General features: G+C 38.2%; 1 protein-coding gene across 4 annotated transcripts in view; it reads right to left on the minus strand.

The window, feature by feature from the left end:
• Positions 1 to 2,374: 2,374 nt before the first annotated feature.
• Positions 2,375 to 12,264, minus strand: part of ADA2 (adenosine deaminase 2) — a 35,179-nt gene continuing 25,289 nt past the window's right edge. For 3 of the 4 annotated variants that reach the window (XM_025174137.2, XM_025174136.2, XM_025174135.2), the window contains 5 exons: positions 11,231 to 11,321; positions 9,969 to 10,077; positions 9,241 to 9,398; positions 6,971 to 7,173; positions 2,375 to 4,458 (listed from right to left, as the gene is read on the minus strand). In XM_025174137.2, coding sequence (XP_025029905.2) covers positions 4,350 to 4,458; positions 6,971 to 7,173; positions 9,241 to 9,398; positions 9,969 to 10,077; positions 11,231 to 11,321 — 670 coding nt within the window. In that variant the 3' untranslated portion in view covers positions 2,375 to 4,349. Of the gene's footprint in view, positions 4,459 to 6,966; positions 7,174 to 9,240; positions 9,399 to 9,968; positions 10,078 to 11,230; positions 11,322 to 12,264 lie in introns of those variants that run through there. The other variant, XM_088141267.1, reaches the window with a different exon arrangement.

Consider the following 12,264-nt stretch of genomic DNA (forward strand, 5'->3'; position numbering starts at 1 on the left):
CAGTCCATTCAGGACACACTACCTAGAGCATTTACTGCCTATGGATTACATCAATATAGAAAAATGAAACTGGCATGGGGCAGCTCTCCTTAGGTTCTCTCAAAATATTGTTCTGGAATTACTTCTTTGATGTTGCAGGGAACAGACCCTACTGTACTTTCAGGGTCAGACCAATTTCATTCTCATTTCTCCCCATGACTAATATAGAGTTCAACTTCCTTGGTAATGGAGGTCAGAGCCATTGAGCGAAGGAACATCATTCTCTGCAGGAAGATTTCATTTGAAGGAGCTCACACAAATCATATTCACTGCGAAACCTGGCCTCAGAACAGCCTACTTATAACGCTGGGCAAAGGAAACTGCATTTATTTATTATCAAAATAAGCTGCCCCAGTAAGGCAAGGTATCAATTTTGAAAACATAGTCAAGAAGATATGCAGTCAAGCGATCACTGCTCTCGCGGTAGAGTGGGTTAACACAATATGGTTGGCAAAGCGCCGCAGGGCACTTGACAATATAACCATCAACCCTGCTGAGCTCTAAAATTAGGGATAAACCATCTTGAAGAGGCAGGAATAGCAATAAAGCATAAAACTAAAGCATCTTGAGGAGACAAGGCTAGGAGAGGACACAAAATATTGCTATCAAAATCTAAATGAAGCAATGCTTCCCTGGGTCAGAAGGTCATTTCAAACAATCACTTGTGATTTTACATCTGCAAAGTCAGATTCCCATAGTGTAAATGGGATAAAGTAGTGGCTACTTGTCCTGCGGCTCTCCACAAGAACTACATGTGCAAAGATATGCAGAATGGGGATTTGCATTTTTTTTTTTTCAGATCGGGGGCCACGCTTAGCCCTTGTGAGGCTTCTCTCTTCATGTGTAGAGTTATTTATCTTTTCTCAATTTGAAGATTAAGACTTCTGTTCTGGGATCTCATTTTAAGCAACTATGGTATAAAATCAGCAGAAGATCTTAATATCCACAATAGCAAACTGGAGGACCCTCACAGATATAATAGATCCTGAGGGTCTGTAAATCAGGATGCTCACCTTTTGCTAGCAAGCTGGAGGTTTAGGCTGGCAGATTAGATCAGACAGTAGTTTTCTTATGACAAAATGGTCTTTACCTTATCTAAGATAAAGTTTTGAGGAATCTGGCAGTAACAATATTTAATATTCCTTGTCCTAGGGAACTTGAGTCTATATTGCTTATGAATGTTAGACAATAATTTAAGAACTATTGTAACCTCAAGCAAAGTATGAAATTAATATACCTCCAATTCCCATCAGTTACAGTCATCATAGGCAGAGATCAAGGAAGTTGGGGATATAGAACCACAAGGAGGTTTGGGGATACAAGCTGCTCAGACCTAAAGAGCATACTGAAAAGTATCTTACTATGGTTTATCTAGTCTACTCAATCTAATTTTCAGCTGGGCTTTGCCTATAATTCCAAGTCCTTCCCTTACCACTACTGAAACTATGACTCCAACTTACCTTTTGGTCTAGTTCAATTTTCTCTTCCATGCTACTATAAGACATGAATTAGTTGTTCCTCTTCCTGACCTGTCTGGCTTATTTGCATACTAGACTATGATTGGTTGTAATGAACAATGTTTTGAAAGGGGGATTATATGTGTAATAATCACTGCACGTTACAGTTATCACTATGACACATATTGCTGTTTTCAGGGAAGCAGCATTAGAAATGTATTCTGACAGTCAATTTTCAGGCTGAAGCATGATTCACAGGTGTAATTTTGTAATGATAAATAAAAGAAGGAAAACTTGTCATTACATGGATTCTGAGCTAGTACTGAGATCTTGGACTTAGAGAACATTGGAGGATTATTCTATCTATGCCACCGTGTTTTTTGGTTGTTCTTGGCAAAATCTAACCATTAGGGTGTATGAAATCATGTTTATTGTTTAGCATATTCTGTTAATCTAATCAAAAGTGATCTATTTAATAAACCATCACTGAGCAAATCATGGATTAGCATGTTTATACCAGGTAAAAGCCTCTTTTTTGTTCCAAAATATAAAAGTAATTTTTGGCTCAGCATGTTATGTAAATCCAGCAATCAAGGTTAGTTTATGATTCAGTGTGTTCTGCAAATCTAGACAGTTGGGTTAGTTCAATAAACCATGTTTTCATTAACTCATCAATTAGTGTTATATAAACCCAGATTTACCATCATCTCTTCACTCCTGGGTCATTCAGCTTCCACTTATGCTTCAAGTGAACTTAGGTTAGGCTGATCTTTAGCATTTTAATAGATTTTACTTTAGCAAGGTTTTGGACTGGAGCTCAAATAAAACACTACAGAATTACATGTAACCACACTAAAGATAGAGATTATTCAGTCAGCACATTTATGTTTAATCATCAATACTTCCACTTCACCAACTGAAATATAACACAGAAACAGCTCTGTTTACTTGATTATGAGGCCACAATCTTTCTTAAAGACACATTTAATTCATTTGTCAATTTCTTATTACTGCATGGAGAAAATTAACTTCAGCACAGTATATGATATAAATATTTATTGGAGTAAGGTAAGATTCATATACACCCCATTATATGATTAATATGTTCATAAGTGATCATCAGCATTTTATCAAAGGAAGTTTTAAAATAAATATACAAAAAAATTATAAACAGGTACCACAAGAATAGCATTCATCTCTGATACACACAAAAAAGCATGCCTCTTGACAAAGTATGTACTACAAAATATGCAATCATTGTCTACAAATATTTTTTCCTCCAGAGAAAATGTGCTTTATTCATGTACTTATAGTGAAAATCAAATCTGATTAGTCAAATAAAATTCCAATGATGAATTGAAGAAGATATTAATCAGAGATCAACCCTTCTCACAGTCACCAAGCATATATACATACATGTGCCAGGGAGAAAAATCTTGAATTTGGCAACTAATAAATTAAGAAAACATTTTATAATTTGTTGTATTGCTGGTAATTATGGGGAAAAGATAAAACATAATTCATATTCAACTCTAATATCAGTTTCTAACTCAATATATAGTACAGCTAGTATATTAATTGATTGACTTGAGTGGCTAAAAAACTCAGCTTTTTGCTTTATCCTGATGGTGTTGTGTCCCAGTAGAAATATTGTTAGTTAGTAGTATCTATAATGTTACTACATTCCACTTTATTATAATTTTGTAAATCACTTTAGTTTTGTATGAAATGGAATATATAAATTCAATAAATAATATTACATCTGCATAACTGAAATGTGTGATCCTTCAGATGTTTCTGAACTAAATTCCAAACATCCCTCATCACTGGTTATCTGAAAGTCAACAAGGTTCTCACCTCTGCTATATGTTTTAAAATTAGGCTACAATTTGTTTTAAACATTGGCTTTTTAATTATATTATTGATAATTATTATAATTTTCTCAGCTGCTGTATATATTTATTTTTGTATTGTTTTTAACTGTTTTTATTGTTTTAGAATCATTCCCTGCCCAGAGTCACTTGGTTGAGATGGATGGCTATAGAAATTAAATAAATAAATAAATGAGATGTGAAGGTATTTAATTGTATTTCTATATTTTTCTAACCTAAAAGGCAGGTATTTGTTTCTCTTCTGATAGTTCATATGATACAAGTTTGATGAAGAAAAGTAATCATGAGCAATTGTTACAATTAGAGCCAAGAACTCTAATCTGTGTTAAGTATCTACAGGTAATCAATCAATCAATCAATCAATCAATCATTCATTCATTCATTCCTTTATTTATTTTATTGGGCTTATGGGCTGTTCCAGTCACGAACCACTCTGAGCAACATACAGCACAATTTAATAAAAAAGAATCAAATCAATATTATTATTATGGTTGGTTTCACAGTCAGCCAGATATTTAGACTGAATTTGGCATTTTTATCCACCTATCAAATCCTTCCCAAGGATCTGGGATAGGTAGATGTGGTATTATTATTATTAATAATAATTATTATTATATTTTTATCCTGCCTTTTTTTAAAATAAATAATTGGTCAATCCAAGGTGGCAAACATACTGTACTTAATACTCCTGCTTCCTATTTTTCCACAACAAACAACATTTTGTTGTATTTTTATACAACAACAGCTACCAATATAACCAAAAAATCAGAAAACCTTCCACTATTAAAGGGGAAAAGATCACTACTTCTATTCAATCTCAATACAACAAACTCTACCATTATGGAGTACATTCTGATTTCAATTATTTTTATCATTTGCAAGATTGTTAAAGGAGCAATGATCTGATCAAAGTAGCTGGGAGAAGCAAGATTTTGTATAGTACCTGTACCATGGCCTATTTCTAGCAGCCCTTTGGAAAGAAGCTGCCGAACTGAGCTATGAAGTGGTCCCACTTTTTTTGCCAAATCTTCAAGGCCCTGTCCTTCTCATCAGGTTGCATACTACTGTATCTACAAAGGGAAAAGAGTCAACGATAACAAGATATTATTTAAGAACTGATTGCAGGCAGCCCTCCTCCCTCCTGCCCCCCAAAGTCATAATCTTAAAATTCAACCCACTTTTATTCAAGTAGAAAATACTGAATGTATATGGCTTGCTTCCCAATTAACCATGTTAAAGCCACATTCTCACTTGCACTTAATGGTGGTGCCAACATAGCCAGCAACATCTTTTTTCTGCCCTGTACTCATGACATTGCCTTGATCTTGTCCCCAGTCCTGGGAGTGAGGAAGGCTGAAGTCATCCTTAACTGTACCACTGTTAAAGTAGATTTCCCCCCTTATTCCAATGCTGCCTGAGTGAGTCAAATCTGTTAGAATTTGTCACCCACTATCTTTGGAGGGAAGTCAGGTGTCTTTTGCAACTGGGAAAAAGGTAAAGAAGCAAGACATGGATAGGTAATGAGACAACAAATGCCAACATTTTTTTTCCCCTGACTCAAGGGTATGGATAGCTTTATAACTCAGCAAAAGTTCTTAATATAGTAGCTGTCCTGGCCCCAGCCTCAAGCCCAGAGTCAGAGGAAGAAAAGCTGATGGAGTTGACATTGTTGTACTACTGTGTCCAGGACTGGATCAGATTTGTGATGCTGTGCTTGAGGCTAGTGTCCAGCAGCCTGAGGGCACTAAGTCAGGATTCCTTAGATGGCTTTGCTGAGTCCAATTCACTCCACTGCTTCTGCTGAACAACAACAGGAGAGTGCCAGATGGAGGCCATAGAATGTTAAAAAATCCTTTGGCTTCAAGATTGAAGGTTGGCATGTTAAGGATTCATGCAACTTTAGGTAAACAGAATTTAGGAGGAATAGAGAGCAATGCCCCAGTTCATTGCCAGTCTTTACTTGAATAAGTGTTGGCTTCAGGAATTCTAAATGATAAATTGTACTCATGCCACTCAACTGTATGCCTATCACCCTTAGTGTCCTACTGAGTCACTTATATTTACTGCCCATAAAGATGCATAGGACTGCAAGTATATAAAGGTCTTTCCACAAGCTGTATCTTTAATCATCATGTTCTACACAGATTCTTTATGACTATGATTGCTTGGAGTTGAAAGTGATTGCACCACAGTTTACAAAGACAGGGAGATGTTTTAAGAGATGTTTTAAGAAAGAGATTAGGAAGTCCTACAATACAGGACAAATCAAAACGTTGCATTTTCCAGAGATATATTTTCCTTTCTGCTAATGAAATCTTTTTGCTAATGAAATTACTCAGAAGTTGACTCCCACTAAACTCAGCAAGGCTTATTCTCAGAGTATATTGCCAAGGCCAAACATTTCTGGAATTATTTCTCCCTTTAATTGTGGTAAGCTTATTTTAAGATTTACACTACTGTTTTCTTTGTCTTTCATGCCTCAAAATGGAAGGAAATCAGAGGCTGAAGTTTGATAGCATGATCAGAGAAGGTTTAGGATGAAAAAAAAAGTCTGAGGACATCACATGATTACACACTTCAAAATTCTCAGCTTTGCTGTGTTATGGTAAGTAGATTCAATTTACACACTTTCAGAATGTATATTTGATGGATTTTCCCCTTACACTTGAATCTAATGCTAACTTTTAGAAATTCCAGAAAATTTCTCAGTATTCCCCCAAACACCAATGTCTTCCTTCAAACAATGCCTTCATGCTCACAGATGTTATCCATCGTCACTGCCATTCCAAATTTCCACAAAACACGAAAATGGCGTTTCTTCTGTAATTATGTGATTGCTTTATTTCTTATCTTGGCTTAACAATAATTATAATTAATTCAGAATCAGCCCTGTCATGCAGCAGGAATGAACAGCTTGTTTAGTTTAGGTATTGTTGTTGCTAAAGTTAGCTACGCCACACGTTGGTCCTATTCCTGCCTGTCTATTCACTAGCACCTGTAGCTCTCAAAGCCTGTTGCTCAACTCTCTCATGCAGACATTTCAGAGAGTGAGGAGCAGAGGCAGATATGGCACCAACAGGAGAGAGACGGAGGGATAGAAGATATGCACCATTCTGCTTTGGCAGATCTAATAAAAATAAACCTTACTGAGTTTAGTAGGACTTTTAATAGGACTGGCACCCTTAGGAAGAAGGTGATGGGCAGAATAAATAGACAAAGGGAGAATCTGTAGCATTTGTAGAATTTCTTTCTAGTGTGCATGCTTGTGCAGAAGACTCCACCTGGTTGCACATCAAATCCCTAATTTTTTTTTTAGCATTTAGCAAGGTGTGTATTTTCATTTTTTTGTTGCAAAGAGAACATGTTATGGCAGGATAAATGTAGTTTCATATTTGGATTTCCTATCCAAATTTTGTTGACTCTAAATTCATTGCTGGTATAAACTGGGGTGGTGATATATGTGAAAAGTCCAGCTGGCTCCAGAAATTGTCCCTACTATTGCCCTGACTGCTTGGACATAGGTTTGCACCTACACAGCCTTTTTTGTCCATAAATATCAGCATATAAGAGAGATGCACTTACTTTAAAGAGTTTAGCACCAGTTGCTTCAAAGTTTTCAAATCGGCACTCATTCCTCCTACACCCATAAAGATCTCATAGAAGTCATAGGATAATCCCTTTGCTCCAAAGATGGATGGATCGTCAGAAGCAACCACTACCTGTTGACCCTCTGACAGCAGAAAAGCAGCAGGATGGTTTCTCAGATCCAATACTAGCATCAGGACCTTGAAGAAGAGGAACACATGAGCAAAGAGTTATCGCCATTTTAGGTAAAACCTGCATTTGATTGTCAGGCCATTGGTACAAGGGAACATTCAGAATTCTGAGAACATATCTGGATGTACACAAAATCACTGTCATAGGGAGGGCTTGCTGATGCACAAAAGAGCTGCCATTTGGATATGGCCAGCAACTAAATACCTATTTTACTAGAAGGTAAATAGTGAGGTTATTCTTATTGGAGATGTTTTTCAGAGCTTCAAGCAGGGTACAGCAATAAACCTCTCTCCAGAAACTCAACCAGCATTCAGGAATCAACTCCTGGTGAATCAACAAGTCTTGGATAGATATTTCAGGCTTCCTGGGCTCTTTTCTTTCTCTTCTTCTCAATTGTCCTTCCTCTTTACTGCATTTGTTTCATCTTCATATCTTCTCTTCTCAGTCCCACCTCACCACTTCTTCCCTTCTGTGCCACCTTTTACTCTTCAGCTGTACCTGCTTGGCTGGTATGCCAAATAATGGAAAAGCTCTTAAAAGGGAACCGGAGAGGGAGGAGCAGAAGCACTAACTTCACCATGCATCCTTCCTCTCACAAGCTCCCTCTGTCAAGAGAGCAATTGGTCTGTGGAGAAATTCTGAGGTCTTAGAGGTACCTATAAATCACACAGAGTGAGGAAGTTAGCAAATCTGCCGGTATTCCCATTGTATCCATCAGGCACAGAGGCATTTGTTTGGCATTAGAGAACTGCTACTGCTGCCACTATGACTACTCGATGTTGGGTGTCCACAAGAGCCTCTGGCAGAAGTAAATTCTGCCCCACTTGCTGGGATAGTGATTCACTGAGTTAACAGATCCATCTAGGTTGCCAATGTCATGCTCTATATCATAGCCACTTGGCAACCTAGATGGACTTGTTAACTCAGTGACTAATGAGGGCAACAGATTTGCAAGAGGGTTGGTAGCTGTGATTTTACTCTGCACTCCTGAGTACATTTTTTCTTCCCATGAGCTTGGAGTAGGGTAGTTGATCTTGCTATCAGAGATGCACTCAGCACATGGCAATACATCTTTCTTTGGAAACTTGGACTGCACTCAGAAGTTAGCAGTGGATAAGACAGGATAGTAGTACAGTAGTAGTAGTAGGACAAGGCTTGGATAGTAGTACAGTAGTAGTTGTAGTGTTTTTATTTGGTGTGTGCTTATGTCTAAGAGCAGTACAGGCAAAGGGATAAAATATAATTCAATGTAAACCAATATAGATTTAGATAACTTGTTCTCATTGCAGATACAAGAAGCCCTACCAATAAAGAAGATCAGCTCCTGCAGAATCTGGCAATCAAATCCATTATATATAACAGCCCCAGGGTTTAAATCTTACTTCTCTTTCTCCCATCCCTGAATGTGGAGAATATCTGCACCATGTTTTGATGATAGTCCTGTCTGGTTTCAGGCTCTTTGCTTCCAGTCATCACAATGCAGCTCCAGAAACTATGACTCTTTGCACCTTTTATCCTCCTGACTACTAGGGGCATTATAAACAGAGATAGCATGGAAAGGGTGGGACAGTATTTTCTTTCTAGCTCTAATCTACTCTCCCGTGATTGAAAGACTGATACTCTACTCTTCAACCTGCTCGCTATAGTGTATTTTCTTCTTGTTTCTGCATTCCACCATGTAGATAGAAAGCTCAGAGATAGTGTTTCTACCCGTACAATTTTCTTATTAAAGTTAACTTCTTCTTTAGACTTCAATCATTTGTCTCTAAACACTCTTAATGGGCTATTTGCACACATACACTCTGCTAAGTAGGGGCCCCAACCAGAGTTAACTCCAGATTTTCCCTATAGTTCTCTGTCATCACATCTAACCTAACACCCAGGATGCTCCCCAACTTTTATCTTTTTTTCCTCCTGGGCTGATAGGCATATTCCCAAATAAAACCTGGTGTTTTCATTTTCTATAGCAGCCTATGAGACCTGTAGAGGATTGGAAATAATAAATTATTCCCCTTTCCTGCCCCACCCCAGAAGATTCCAGAGCAATGCTCATCTCTCTTCTATGTGAACAATACCTGGTTAGAAATAGGACAGACTTCTACAGGAATATTCTCCTTCAATGCCAACCTCCTAGCTTCTGAATGCTTGGCAAGGGCAAATCCATGACCAATCCGGCTGGTGTTCAATAGCAGAGCATCCAACACATTTTTATCTACAGAAATGCCTTCCCAGTCTGAGTAATATAGAAAAAAAGATAGTTATTGTATCTTTACAAAATGACGGCCATCATGGTCCCAATACATTTAAGTCAACTCTCTCAAAATTCTATTCTGAAAGACAAAATATTAATGCAGTATGGAAAAGCCTTTTGGGAAGCATGAATAATTCTCACAAACTATTTGTCTGGAGTTCTCAAGGACTCAAAATAAGTCACAAAATATACCCATTTTATCAATGGAGCAAGACTCTGTATGAGACTCAACTAAAATCATTTGCCCAAAGTTGCCAAACAGGTGTGGCAATCTTCAAGGATCCCCCCCCATTTGTCCTGTCTTTTGCATCACACTGGCTTTCTTATATTCTTCTGTACGTTGGAGATAAAAGTGTGCGAGAATTCCTGGGAGTGGCAATCTGATCTCAGCATCGATGAGTGAGTATCAAATATTAGTGTATACTTACTTAGAAGTACCTACTACTGTGTTCAAAAGGTTCAGCTCAGAAGTAATTACATAGAAGTTTCCAGAATTAATTTCCTAGCTGCTTCTTGTCCTTCAAATGTGCACTGTGATGTATTTGTACTTACTTGTCTCCCCAGCGTGAAAGAAATACGGCAAATGATTTCCTAGAGTTTTTGGCAAAATTAAGGCTTTCTTCAGTTCCCAGAGAGAGTATCCACCATCTTCCCAACCAACCTGAAAACAGCATTGCTCTGGATCAGCATTCAGGACTTATATATTATTAATGTATCAATAACCAATTGTCATAAAAAAAAAACACCCTTCAAACAGATCCACACCATTAATAGCAATCAACCAACTGTAAACCAACAGTGGCCCATGACAAGCAACTGGATGCTTCCCACTTCAAAAAGCTAACTTTTTCTTCCCGCTCTTTCACAGGGAGGCAAACTAACTACCTACCTGCCTGCCATGTCCCATCTCCCAGCTCATGTTTCACATTCATCAGATAGCAGTAGTGAGCACCTGAAAGCATTGGCGGCCTGCAACTGGTGAAGGCAAAGCAGAGGTGAAGAGGGTTGGCTTTATATTATGTTGGGAAAGGCTGGCAAATGAAATGGGTTGTGAAGCGGTAGTCTCCAACCCAACGGTGAGGTACAGAGCTTAGGTATGGGAGTGCTATGGTTCAGTTTCTCACTTGATCAGCATGGGCAACATTCACAAGGATTGCTCTATACTGATAATATTCCATCCCAGATTTATGTTAGAGGTTCAGCAGTAATGGTGCTTGCATCCTTCCTTTATTTTTATTTATTTATTTATATATCAGATTTGTCGCTGCCCGTCTCGTTAAAAAGCGACTCCGGGCAGTTTACAGAAAAGATAAAATCAATTGAAATACAATGCAAAAACAGTCTTTAAAGAAATAATAAATACATTCCAAGAAATGATGGAAATGGCGAAAAGCTCAGGGAGCGTAATTGGGGCGCGATAAGGTGATGAAACGGTATGTGGGAATGACCGTGGGACACAGGAGAGAGAGCTGTAGACTGGACAACCGGCATGTAAAAGATGAATCAGCGCACAGAAGGGGGGAATGGCATGGGAAACATTTCAGAAGGGACCCTCTGGCATGGCTGGCTGGGGAATTCTGGGAGTTGAAGTCCACACATCTTAAAGTGGCCAAGGTTGAGAAATACCAATGTAACCTAACAATAAAGATAGAGCTAGTATTCCTAGTTGTGCTTCTTGTCTGGACTACCTCACAGGGCTAGCAGGTATTCCTAGATGGGACTGCAGGTTCAATGCTTTAGCTCCCCAGTATTTCATCCCCTTGCAGTCCTTCTAAGATAAAATATTAAACCCAGTAAGGAATATCAGGAATTACCAAATCAAACCCTGCCACAGTATCTGGGAACTTAGTTCTGAGTGCCATGGCTGTACGAATAGCTTCTTCAATCCGGGAAATGCTCTGCTTTCTGAAAAACAAAAGCAGGAGAACAACATCAAGGAAAAAAGTTGTGGTTGCTGTTGTACTGATTAAAAAGTGCTGAGCAAGTATTTGGTTAAACTTGTATGATGCCTGAAAAACAAGAATAAATACCTAACCAGCTCACCTACAACCTGGAGAAAGAAGTAATGAGGGAATTTATTTATTTTATTTTATTTATTATGTTTATACAGTATATATTCATGGATAAGCCCATGCACAGATAAGGCAACCCTCAAATTTTTAACCAAAATACCGTGAAAAAACATGCCACCTGTGGATAAGCTGACTGGCATTTTTCATGATATTTTGGTTAAAAATTCGAGAGTCTGCTTATTCACAGATGGGCTTATACATGAGTATATATGGGAAATACAGGTATGTTTAAAAAAAAGTATTACCGTATATACTTGTGGATAAGCCCATCTGTGGATAAGCTGAATACAATTTTTGGGGTGCATTTTGGCACCTAAAAATCTCAGCTTATACATACAGTATACCACCTTTCCTAATTTTTATTCTCACCACAGCAGCCTTATGAAGTTCGTTGGGCTGAGAAACAGTGAGCAACCCAAAGTCACCAAGTGAGCTCTATGGATCTGGCGGACGCAAGTCAACCACCTCCAATCCAGCTAGGATATCACAGTGGCTCTGTATGATCTTCGAAGAGCACGAGCAGGAGGAAGCATAGCTCATCTGCAGCAGAAAACCCATCTGTTCGCAGGAATATCTGTATAAAATGTAAATCTCTCTTTTTAACCAGTGAAAAAGAAAAATATTAGGGCCAGGCAGCAATCTGGATTTGAAGGGGAACGGGGGATTCATGCAGGGTAATTGATCTGTCAGCACCTTCTGAAAGGTGCCCCATCCTTTCTGGGGATTGCGTGGCTAAAAAAAGGTGCAGTTTCAGTAGATGTGTCATCAGTGGTGTG

Source organism: Python bivittatus, unplaced genomic scaffold, assembly GCF_059951505.1.
Source record: "Python bivittatus isolate LINGU-HERP-01145 unplaced genomic scaffold, Pbiv_v1 ctg000330_np1212, whole genome shotgun sequence".
Taxonomy (NCBI): Eukaryota; Metazoa; Chordata; class Lepidosauria; order Squamata; family Pythonidae; genus Python; species Python bivittatus.